This window comes from Lacerta agilis, chromosome 6 (genome assembly GCF_009819535.1).
Source record: "Lacerta agilis isolate rLacAgi1 chromosome 6, rLacAgi1.pri, whole genome shotgun sequence".
Lineage (NCBI taxonomy): Eukaryota > Metazoa > Chordata > Lepidosauria > Squamata > Lacertidae > Lacerta > Lacerta agilis.
The window spans coordinates 48,568,813-48,580,861 of record NC_046317.1 but is presented as its reverse complement, the minus strand read 5'-3'; the positions used below and the strand labels follow the sequence as shown (position 1 = coordinate 48,580,861).

General features: G+C 48.3%; 1 protein-coding gene across 3 annotated transcripts in view; it reads left to right on the top strand.

Moving 5' to 3' along the window:
• CELSR2 (cadherin EGF LAG seven-pass G-type receptor 2) overlaps window positions 1-12,049 on the top strand; it is a 116,069-nt gene that overhangs the window by 34,171 nt on the left and 69,849 nt on the right. For all 3 annotated transcript variants that reach the window (XM_033152497.1, XM_033152494.1, XM_033152495.1), the window contains exon 2: window positions 4,242-4,886. In XM_033152497.1, coding sequence (XP_033008388.1) covers window positions 4,242-4,886 — 645 coding nt within the window. The remainder of the gene's footprint in view (window positions 1-4,241; window positions 4,887-12,049) is intronic.

Sequence of the window (12,049 nt, the reverse complement as noted above, 5' to 3'; positions counted from 1 at the left end):
GCAGTATCACAGAACACCTTCAATTGCCAGTTGTGGTTGGCAGGTGGCTCCAGCCCTTTGGCTAAGAACAGGATGGCCTGAGTTTCCTCCCCTGCTTCCTGACCAGGCAGCTCATTTGTTTTTCCTCCCCTCCCTTTGTTTCCCTTTGCTTGAGCCAAGCACTGGAGGGACAGAAACATGGACCATCCTTCCTGCCCTTTTGTTTGCTCTGAGCTACCTGTCCCACTCCTACGAAGGATGCATCATTTTCAATGCCTCTCTTTTCATTGACCACAGCTTCTGGGTGCTTTATTGAGCCTCATCAGTACCAAAATGCTACCTCTGGTTTCCCAGATGCATACCCACTTTTTCCACTGTAGTACAGCAAACTCCCACACTGGAGGCATATGGATTTCATTCACACTAGAGATGGACCTGGAACACAGAAGGACAAAACATTAGTAGGGGGATGATGTAGCCATGTCCCTCTCGGAGAAGGATAAGAAAACTTTTACTGTATTTTTCTGTAGTATTTTGTCTGTGCAGGCAGAGCTTGCTGTGTTTATCTTACAATAGCCATCCATTTATATCCTTTTGTATTCCTAAGAGTTTGTGCATCTTTTTATTAGTATCCTGTTCAATACACCTAGTATTAGAGATTAGGTTCCTAGACTGGACCACCAACCAACAGCTCTGTCTTGTTGGGAGTGAGTTTCAGTATAGCTGCCTGCATCCAGCCCACTATTGCTTCTGAGCACCACCATTCCAGCAAGTCTAGTGCCTTGTTGATACAGATAAAGTTATAGTTGAGTCCAGTGCTTTTTTTCCTTTAAAAATGTTTAGGGGTACTCTCATTTTGACTCAAGAAAGTCACCATTTTATAGTTCAAATTGGGGAAAATAAATACAGTAAATGGACAAAAGTACAAAGATTCACAAAATGTTTAGGGGTATGCATCACCCCCCCCCGAAAAACTCTGGTTGAGTCAGTATCATCAGCGTTCCTTCCCCAAATCTTTGAAATAATCTCCTCTATGGATCTTATGCAAGCAAAAAGTATGGGGGATGAGATGGCACTATGTGGCACTCCATAGGCATCTCCTACAAGGTGGGGCAGTAAACCCCCATAACTGCCTTGTGCCATCTCACCACTGGGCAGGCCAAGCAGTGGCCCCAGTACCCAACACTGTCAAGGTGGCTCAGAAGGAGACTATGATTGATAGCTGTAAATGCAGCCAATAGGTTCAGGAGAAAGACTTGGGGCTCGTCCACACTTCCATTCGCCCTGTGGCCAGAAAGCATGGGGCCAAGTGGTTTTCCGCTTGACACACACTTTCCAGGCAAGGGTCTAAGTGATTTCCCCCTTGACGCTCTCCTTTCGCAGGGAGAACCACTCTTTAGCTCTAAATCGGAACAAACAGCAATCCACAGAAAACCTGATTGCTGTTTGCTCCAATTGAGCGCTAAAGAGCAGTTTTCCCCAGGGGAAAGGAGTGCGAAAAGAGGAAGTGTAGATAAACCCTCACTCTAACCACCCAGTAAATTTTTATGCAGATGTATGGCCAAGGCCATTTCTGATACCCAGGTGAGTCTGAAACTTGACTTGCATTTAAAAGCAGATCTTTCAGGACAACTTAAGAAGGTTCTAGCTGTGAATGGAGAAACCATGCCTAGATCTTTCCTCTTGGCAGAGAAGCTCTGCGAGAAAACCTCTGCTCCTCACCTCAGTGCCCTGTTAATGACTCTGACCTCTTGCAGAGGGTAGGGGGCCCTCTGCTCATCTAGCAGGAGGAGTTTAATTAATGAGACGGCAGTTGGATAATGGAAGCAGGTCACAACATCAGGAATTGTGGAGCGAGGAGGGTCTTTAAAGGGATGGGAGGAGTGGGAGACGATATCTGCTCGCAGACATAATTTACTGTAATGAAAAAGTGACAAAGCTTTCTTAGATGTCACATCTAGCCCAGTGCGGTTGCAAATAGTAAATACTGACTGCAGTAATTAGAAAGGACTACTTGGATAATTTGGTGTATTTTGATTTTTTTTCCTGAGAGTTGCTTCATGCTGTGTTACGACTAAAGGTGAGCCCCTGCATTTCTTGAATATTCCTCTCAGAAAGATGGCACCACATGTTTAATAATTTTAGACAGGTATTCATTTGTGTAAAAATATGTTGCACCATGCTCCTGAGAGGAATGGCTGCCTGGGGCTTCTGGGAACTTGCTTCAAAATAAATTCTGCTCTGCTTTTGGGGCAAAGCCCTGTCTCCTGGATTTTTTCGGATATTTGGTGCCCTTCCAACGCCTACAGAAGAATCCCAGGGTAAAAGCTTGTTTGTCACCTTCCCTGTTTGGAACAGGTGAAGTGCCTCTGAGGGTGGAAGCGGATGCGAAGTGTGTCTTGCTCCCTTATAAGATCAAGTATATAACATTATTTATGTGTGACATTACATCATTGCTTTCTCTCTTTCCACTACCAGCAGCTGACGATGAAGCACAAAAGTGTGATGGGATCACATCACACATCATATTTGGTCCTGGGCTGCACATGCAGCCAAATGAGGTGATAATGAGTTGGAGGAGTCCTGAGGTGGTGGAACATACCTGAGGGAGTCCTGACATTTTTCAGTGCTTTCCTTTAAAAAAAAACAACAACTTACCAGGGATGGTATAGTAGTGGTTTTCCTGTATCAGCAGGGGATTCAAAGGTTTGGTTTTTATTTGCAAGAAACTTGGTACATGGGGAAACAATTCAATATTACATGGTGTCCCCATGTCCCCCCCATGGCAATCTGAAGTAGAACAGTTGACTCTATTACCTCAGGAATAAACCATCTGATTCTGCTGCATTCTCTCTCATAGAATCACAGAATCATCGAGTTGGAAGAGACCACAAGGGCCATCCAGTCCAACCCCCTGAGCTTTTTTTTTTTTTGGTGGTGGTGCTCCCACAGATGGGGTGCTTTCTGTTGGGAAGTTTGTGTGGCACCCACATTGTTGTCTTTTTGGCACAAGGTTAAGGCTTTTCTGTTCTCCTAGGTCTTTTAAGATCTGGATTTATGTCCTTACAGTATGGATGGTGGTTTTAGTGTATTTATTTGTTGGCTTTTTAAGTTATAGTATATCTTATCATGCTGGCTTTGTATATTTATATACATACTGAGTGGTTTTGTATTTGTATTTCCCCCCTCTGGTTGTGTCTGTGGTTTTATTGTAGTATGTTTTTATTGTGTTTCCTTTTTATGCTATATGACACTTAGATAATTTATTTTATGAGGCATCTCATAAACGTAAGAAATAAATAAAACAGACACTGGCATTGTAACTGGACATCATCTGTAAGAGGGGAGAAAGTAATATGCAGACTCCATGAGCTCGAGGTCTCTTTGAAATGTCTTTTCCGCCCTAAGAATCTATATTAAAAAATTTTTTTTATTACATTTACATTCTGCTTTTCTTTCATGATGAAACCCAAGATGGCGTACATGCGATTTGGCCATGCCTGAAATGCCCCTGAATGTAAGGGGTGCCTGATCTGACACCGGTAGTTATCAGGTAGTGATAGCTAGAAAGGGAAATGCAGACACTCCTGGAATTACATAAGGGGCTGAAAATATTCCTCCAGGCCGCTGTTCAGGTGAACGTAATGGACAGCTGAAAGAAGGTGGTTTTTCAAATATCCTGATCTTGATCTCTTTAAAGCTTTATTGGTTTTAAAAAAAACAACAACCCACAGCACATTAAGTTGCACCCAGAAATAAACAGAATATAAGCCAGTGTAGAAAAAACAAAATTGGATCATAGAAACATAAATTTGGGAGGGACCTCAAAGCCTCCCCCTTTGCAGCACCCCATGGCCTCCAGGGGGTTGGGAGACACCCCCCCAACAGTGTGCTGTGGAAGGGGAGATGGTTTCATAAGACAAGCAGAAATGCTTTCATTGAGAACAGAGCAGTCTCCTTAGTGCCACGCTTGGTCTCCAGTGGCCATCTAGATATTGGTCTCTTCCTCTTCCTTCCTGATGAGGGTAGAGTCAACTCCTTGATGGACCAGAGTGGCCAGGTTGAAGCCATGAGACTTATCCTACACAGAAGAAGCAGAGCAGTCTGTGTTCTGCTCTTTGTTTTGGCAATGGTGAGTGCCAGAACTCCTCTGTCTCCACTCCTGTCACATGACACTAACTGGTTTCTCTGCTTGAACCTCTGCACCTTCCTCTGTGCTGAACAAGCAGCATTAACTCTTTCCTCTCCTCGCTTTCCTACAGATGGGATCCACAGTGTGGCGGCCCAGTGCACTCTCCAGGTGACCATCATCACCGACGAGATGCTGACCAACAGCATCACTCTGCGGCTGGAAAACATGTCCCAGGAGCGCTTCCTCTCCCCGCTGCTGGCCCTCTTCCTGGAAGGGGTGGCGGCCGTGCTGTCTGCTTCCCGCGACCACGTCATCCTTTTCAACATCCAGAACGACACGGATGTACAGGCCACCCAAATCCTTAACGTCAGCCTCTCCGTGCTGCTGCCAGACGGGGCCCACGGCGGGCGCTACATCCCCTCCGAGGACCTGCAGGAGCGGCTGTACCTCAACCGCACACTCTTGGCCGCCATCTCGGAGCAGCGAGTCCTGCCGTTTGACGACAACATTTGCCTGCGGGAGCCCTGCGAGAATTACATGCGCTGCGTCTCGGTGCTGAAGTTTGACAGCTCGGCACCCTTCATTGCCTCTGACACCATTCTTTTCCGCCCCATCCACCCAGTCAATGGTCTCCGCTGCCGCTGCCCGCTTGGCTTCACAGGCGACTACTGCGAGACCGAGATTGACCTCTGCTATTCCAACCCCTGTGGTAGCAATGGGCACTGCCGGAGCCGCGAGGGAGGATATACCTGCGAGTGCCAAGAGGGCTACACAGGTGAGTGTTGGCTGTGCTTTTCTCATGCAGTATAAACAATCCGTCCCATTGCACAACTTATTGCTTCCTTCTCTCTTTCATCCTCTGGTTTCCCCCTTCTTTTCTGCTTATTTATTTATTTTCTTTCTTTTTGTGTGTGTGTATTCACTGCTCTAATTGGAAAAGAGAGAGAGAAAGAAAAACCAGTACCAAAGTAACTTAAATTCTGCTCTTAGAAAACCTGGATTCTTCAGACAGTGTCAGTTAAGTAAATTGAGCCCCGCTGCGCCTCTTTAACAGCATTGCATAGCTTATTCTGTTCCACTTAAGCACTAGGGGCTGGGTTCACAGTCCGGTTTACTGAGCACTCGCTGCTTTTCAGGTTTTTAATGTGTGTTCAGACAACCAACGTTATTCAAAATGCTTTATTATTCCGCACTTTGTTACAAGTTACTCCTATTTGATGCCAGCTTCACACTGATAGGAGTCCTTGAGATGTTTTAATTAGACCAGGGTTCAGCAACCTTTTCCAGCCGTGGGCCGTTCCACTGTCCCTCAGACTATGTGGTGGAAACACACATTCTACTCATGTAAAAACACCAGGCAGGCCCCACAAATAACCCAGAGGTGCATTTTAAATAAAAGGACACATTCTACTCATGTAAAAACATGCTGATTCCCAGACCGTCCATGGGCCAGATTGAGAAGGCGATTGGGCCGCATCTGGCCCCCGGGCCTTAGGTTCCCCACCCCTGAATTAGACTTTAGGCAAGGTGAGAAAATGTTTGCATAGGGAAAACAAATCCTTGGCCTGTTGATGGCATGCCAACACCTGTGGAACGTACACAAACAGGAACGAATTTAAGCTGTGCTCATGTGAACAGCTGGCAGGAAAGAGCTGTGTGAAACATACCTGAAAATGGCGTGCCAACACTGTTGATGGCATGCCAACACCTGTGGACAGAGCCGTCTTAAGGGGATCTGCCGCCCTGGCGCGGCTATCCCTCCGGCGCCCCCGCCATGCCGCCTCTCCGCCGCCTCCCTCCCGCGCTTGCCGCCCCTTGGGAGGGGGGTGGGCGAGCGGGAGATGAGGGGCGTGGCGCTGGAGCGGCGCGGGGCTCTGCGCGCCCTTCCAGCGCTTCCGGGACGGGAGGCGAGGGCGGCCGGCTCGCGCTCCCGCGCGCATCCGGATGGCGCGGCGCAGCCGGGCGGCGCGGTTGGGCAGCTTATGCTCCATCGGGTGGGCGGCCGGCTGCGCGCGGAGCGCGAGCTGACCGGCTGCGCCGCGCCACCCGGCTGCGCGCGGGAGCACAAGCCGGCCGCCCTCGCCTCCCGTCCCGGAAGCGCTGGAAGGGCGCGCAGAGCTGTGCTCCTGTGCTCTGCTGGGCAGCCGGAGGGCGTGGCATGGCCGGTCAGCTCCCTTGCGGGGAGTCAGAGGGCGCTTCCGGCAGGCGCTGCCAGCGGGGCTGGAGGACGGAGGCGCCCTCCAGGCCATTGCGCCCTGGCGCGCCGCGCCACCAGCCCCAATGGATGAGACGGCTCTGCCTGTGGAACGTACACAAACAGGAACAAATTTAAGCTGTGCTCATGTGAACAGCTGGCAGGAAAGAGCTGTGTGAAACATACCTGAAAATGAAACAGAAACCCAACTTCTAAGGCAGTAATGGGAGCACTCCCTTCATCTCCTGGCCACTGTCAATGCCACTCAGCCTCGCCTCACCTGACTCCTCCTGGCTTCTAAGATCTCACCAGGTATTGGACCTAAGTTTTCAAACCTGCCTTTGCAGCTCTAACACCCAAGTTGAGATGCTGACTTCTGCCCTTGCCAAATTGTGTGTTCTTATGCGGAATAGTAGAACTCAAAGAAACCACCCCCCCCTTTGCTTTTCTCTCTTTATATGCCTTGATTCTTGCAGAGTCCCTTGCCTTACTGCGCTTTGCTTAGGAGCAGATATGTTTCTCTGAAGGGCAGTTAATGAGGGATGCGAATGTGATACCCACGCTATTTGTTGTCTGGAGCTGGGCTATATTAGGAACACATTTTGGGGGGTGGGGAGGGCAGCAAGTTTCCCTGAGATGGTTCTCTGCTTTAGATCACAGGAAGATGACCTCTCCTTGATGGCGTAATGCTAGCTGGGATGGACCTTTTCTTTTCTGGGGCCGGCCTGCTTAACATAGTGGGGGCCTGCCTTGGCCCCGGGGTGTTGCTGCTATTTGCATTCCTGCTGCTCTGTTGTGTTTGTGATACAACAGATGCAGCGGCCGGGATATGAATGGCCCCTTGTTTGTGCCCCAGTTCAGCCGGATTTCTTTGCACAAAGGGCTGGACAATGGCAGGCTGGCTACAGATTCACCGATAGCTTTCCCAGTACTGACAATGAGCATTTCTCCTCTCCTGACCCCTTGCATATTGCCGAGAGATAAAAGCAATAGGAAACGAGTCTTGTGTGGGTGTGCATGTGTTTGCCAGTCTGTGTGTGCCTCTCGGTCACTTGGCCGGCATGCTTGGTATGCTCAGAACTTGTGATTCCCATTACCTATTGGTATAGCAACTTCTCCCAGTTAAATAGTCTGTTTAAGAAATGGGCCTGCCTGCCTCCAGTCTATATCTCAGTCTATAATATATGCAAAATTAACTTCATGCCACTTCAGGGAATTATCCAAATTTAACCCGTTCTGCCCTTTCTATTGAGGTTACAGGACATGGGGAATTTTAACCAACCCCTCTCCAGCTATGACTTCGACTGCCATCTGGCCTTTCCTCCCTAAGTGCAGTGTATGTGTGCTTGGGGGAGGGGGCAATTTTTGCCAGGACTGGGGAGGCTCATGGGTTCACAAGAGATGGACCTCCTCTCTTCCTACCTGCAGTTGCAGTGTTTCTGCTTCCATGCCCCCCAGAGGTGGATTTAGGGGAGTGCCGAGCCTCAGGGGCACTGCAGTGAACGCCACAACTATGATTTAGAATGGAGCGTGAGAAGTGGTGGGTGGGCATCTAATTTTGGCATTGCACAGGGTACCACTGAAATTTGAGACTCCAAGTTCTGCCACTGATGCCGTGAAGGCAGAAAGGGGGAAGAGAGCATCTTTTTTACATGGATCCGCATAGCAGGAGACTTAGAGGTCTGAGGTCAAAGCCTACCTGGAAATATTGGAGACAGGGAGGTGCATTGTCTTGAGTCTGTTGCTGCAAGCGGTGATCCAGGAAAGGGGTTTCTGGTACCACAGGTGCCCCCTCCCATGCCACAAAGAGGACGTCTGTGTGACTTTGGTGGCCTGCCGCCTGCCATTGGGTTATCCCAGGGATATGAACACAGCCTAAATTCTCAAGTACCAATGTCAAGTGATCAGCTTCGTTCTGTGCTGTTGTATGTTTATTTTGCAAGTCAAACGGGAAGGGCTTGGTTCACAACTTGCAGTGTGTGTGTGTGTGTGTGTGTGTGTGTGTGTTGCACCCACAACTATGAAGAATGCAGCAGAAAGGGAAGGAGAGTTACTGCTGTGAGGTTGGCTAGGTCTCCAGCACCAATAGAAATCCCAGCTTTGGCGCTAATCCTCTGCATGATGTGTGTCTAAAAATCCCATGTCCACCCCCTTGTCTGTGCTAATCACCTAGAGTGAAATCTTCTCCCACGCTGGCTCCTACAGATCATCTGGCCCACCCACTCAAATTGCTTGGCCTTCCCTGGGATCCTTGCAGGCTTCTTGTCAGAGTCTCTGTCCAGTCATCTCAGGTCTAGCATCATTTCTCTGGGATGATCTGATCCGCTTTTTTTTTTGAAAGGCCTCCAAATTCTGTGCCACCCTTTGCCTTGACTGGGATTTGGGCCTGACCATCTGCTTAGCGGTTCTCGCCACTGGTGGAAGTGAAGCTTGCACGCTGCCCATTGCTTTTTCCACCTTCACGTTCTGGGCCACAAGGAAACATGTGTTTTGTTTACTGTTGATTATTAACTTGTTCTATTAATTTAAACCACCTCTAGGAATTGGAATCCTTCAATTAAATAAATGCACTATCCCACCCTAACAGCAAGGTAGATGGGGTGGTTGGGGCGGGGTGAGGAGCTGCTCTGGAATGTTGACTTGGAATAAAAAGGCTGAGAAACTTACCTATATGGGCAGGATTCACCTAAAGAGCCATTGCAGCAGAAATGCTGCACAAGCACTCCTGCTTGCACAATGCCCTCTGCCCCGCTTGCACCCCCAAAATTGGCTTGGGGGGAGGGGTCAGGAGAAACCCCTGAGAAGTATTCAGGGAGGAGAGGGGGGTCATTCTGTCTAGAAAGCATAGGTTCTTGTGCAGGCAGAACATTAATCATAGTGCGATGCTGAATTCCATGCTTAATCTCGATTATGGAAATAAATCTTAGATGAATTAATGTAGTGGTATTACTAAATATGCAGCAAAGCAGAAATAAAATAAGTACAGATGATATATATATATCATTCCCTCAACACATTCAAAGACAGACTTAGCTTTTGCATCTGGCATAAGGATGAGCAGCTTAAACTCTTTTGTTCTGAATGCAGCCGAGTCCACTTGCCCCCCAGCTATGATACACTGTTGGAAAAAAAATATATTTCTCTTATTATTGTTGTTTCTTTGTATACATGTGCCTGGTGAAATGTTTGCATTTCTTTTTCAACAGTTAGAGTTGATGCATTAAAACAGGGGGCAGCAAACTTTTTCAGCAGGGGGGTCGGTCCACTGTCCCTCAGACCTTGTGGGGGGCCAGACTGTATATGAACAAATTCCTATGCCCCACAAATAACCCAGAGATGCATTTTAAATAAAAGCACACATTCTACTCATGCAAAAACACCAGGCAGTCCCTACGAATTACCCAGAGATGCTTTTTAAATAAAAGGACACATTCTACTCATGTAAAAACACGCTGATTCCCGGACCGTCCGCGGGCCGGATTTAGAAGGCGATTGGGCCGCATCCGGCCCCCGGGCCTTAGTTTGGGGACCCCTGCATTAAAATATGCCCTCTAGATCATGCCTTTATCTCTGCTCTCTTGACACCTACACAGCAGCAGTTGTCTGCATACAACTAGGCATGGTACGCTGTCATCAACTTCCCCCAGTCTTGGGTGTAAAAACAAAAACCAACCGGGGAAGCTGAAAATAGTGGTGGCGGTGACCTGTTTGACCCTTTCCTTTCTGTCCATTCTCTTGTTTGAAATCTCACCCTGGCTGCTTTTCTCCCCATAAGCGAAAAGTTATAGGCACCTGTATACTAACCCCCATGGGATGAAAAGTATCAGATAAGTTAACAGGGGGTTATTAGTAGCACAAAAGGATAGTAGCTGATGTGACTGGAGGACTAACAGTGAGTTCCTGTTAACATTCCACTGAACAATATATTCCACAGAATGCCATTGCAACTAATGTTCACCAAAACTCACTTTTAGGTCCCCAGAGTCTTAATAGCAGCCAGCTGCTGTCATCATTCTATTTCCCAAACTGGTGCCATCCAGATGTTTCTGACTACATCCCACAACATGGCTGGCTGGCGGCATCTGCAGGGTACCAGGTTGGGGCAGGTTGCTCCATTTATTGTGGAGAATCGTTATGCAAAAATAGTTGCAGTATTAGCCACACTGAAAATGGATGTAAGGTAATGGAACCCAGTGTTATTGCCCATGCTGATCAGAGTGACGATGAGCAACAGGACATGACCCCTCATTCCTGTGTTACAAACCAAAGCTCCTCAACCTGTTTCCTTTTGTCCCTGAGCAGTGATGGCTGGTAGCCCCTGGACCTGGTCAGGGAGCCTGTGGCCATAGGGCTTGTGTGTGCAGGGCTAATAAGACATGGTCAGGGCCAAGTTGTTCTGGTTTTCTTTCCAATCTCCCTTGCATAAGCATTGCAGTTGTGTATGTGCTCAGCAGTTAACTAAACTGAAAAGTGTCTCACCTTGGTTTAGAAGGGGTCTCTGCCATCACAATTGCTAGCATGGATTAATGTCGCAATAACCACGTGTTACTCAGAAGTAATCCCCAATAAATTACATGGCGATAGCTTCCAACTTGGTCTGGAGCCTGAATTGTTTATGTAGCCTTACATAAGGTCTCCTGCCCCCCAACTTTCTCCCCTATGGAAAAAGATTCGCCCCACCCCACCCTTTTCACTTCTTTTCCTTCTTTCCAGAATGTGGAGGGATATTGAACGGACTAGGATGCAGGAGACCAAGGTTAAAATTGGCACTCCTCTGTGAAGCTCCCTGGGTGACCTTGGGCTATTCACTGTCATCCCATGTCTTAAGTTTGTGGGGATAAAAATGTGGAAGAGGAGAATCATGAAGGCCACCATAGGTAGGACAGAACCAAAATGTTCTATTCGGAGGAGATATGTACCCAAAGAATTTAGAAGAAATTACAAGCTGGACACCAACAATTAAAATGTTGCCTTGTCATAAACCATTGGTCCGTCTAGCTCAGTATGGTCTGCACTGACTCTTCAGGACTTCAGGCAGGGTTCTCTCCCAGCCCTACCTGGACACCCTGGGACCTTCTGCATGCAAAGCAGATGCCCCACCACTGAGCTTTGGCCTTTCCTCTAAAAGACAGCATGACATCAAGGGCCCAGGGAGATGGGCTCTCCATAGAGAGTCTAGTTAAGTTGTTTCCCAAAAGAATCTCTTGTTCCTGCAGGGTCTCCAGGAAAGGCAAATTCCCATGCCCATGCAAATGCCCAGTAGGAGTGACATTTCTTTGCCCAATGTGTATGAGGGACCCTGGATAGATTGGCCGGGCAGAGAGGGAACTGGGATTCTCATTGGATGGCTTGTCCTTGGCCGTACGCCCCCAACCACCATTCCCTGATGTTGCTCTTTATTTCTGCAGTGGTGTTCCTTGATGCTGACTCTCCCTCTGCAGGTGGAGGGGGAAGAGGGAGGCAGACAGCGTTGGGGGGGGGAGGGGGAACAGGGGCTTTGTCTGCTCAAGATTGGGGAGGGGCGCTGTGGGAGAAGGTTGGTTTCCTTGGCAACGAAAGCTGGTCACTAGGGTGAGGGAACCAGAAAGAGGCTGGGAATAAATCTTCTATTCAGAAAACCCTTACAGGGTTGGAGATCGGGAGGTGGGGGGAAGAGGAGATGCTTGTCAAGGGTGTGAGGAAGGGGCTGGGGGAGTAGGGGGAGGGGCAGAGAAGAGAAAGGAAAAGCTTTGATTAGAGAATGG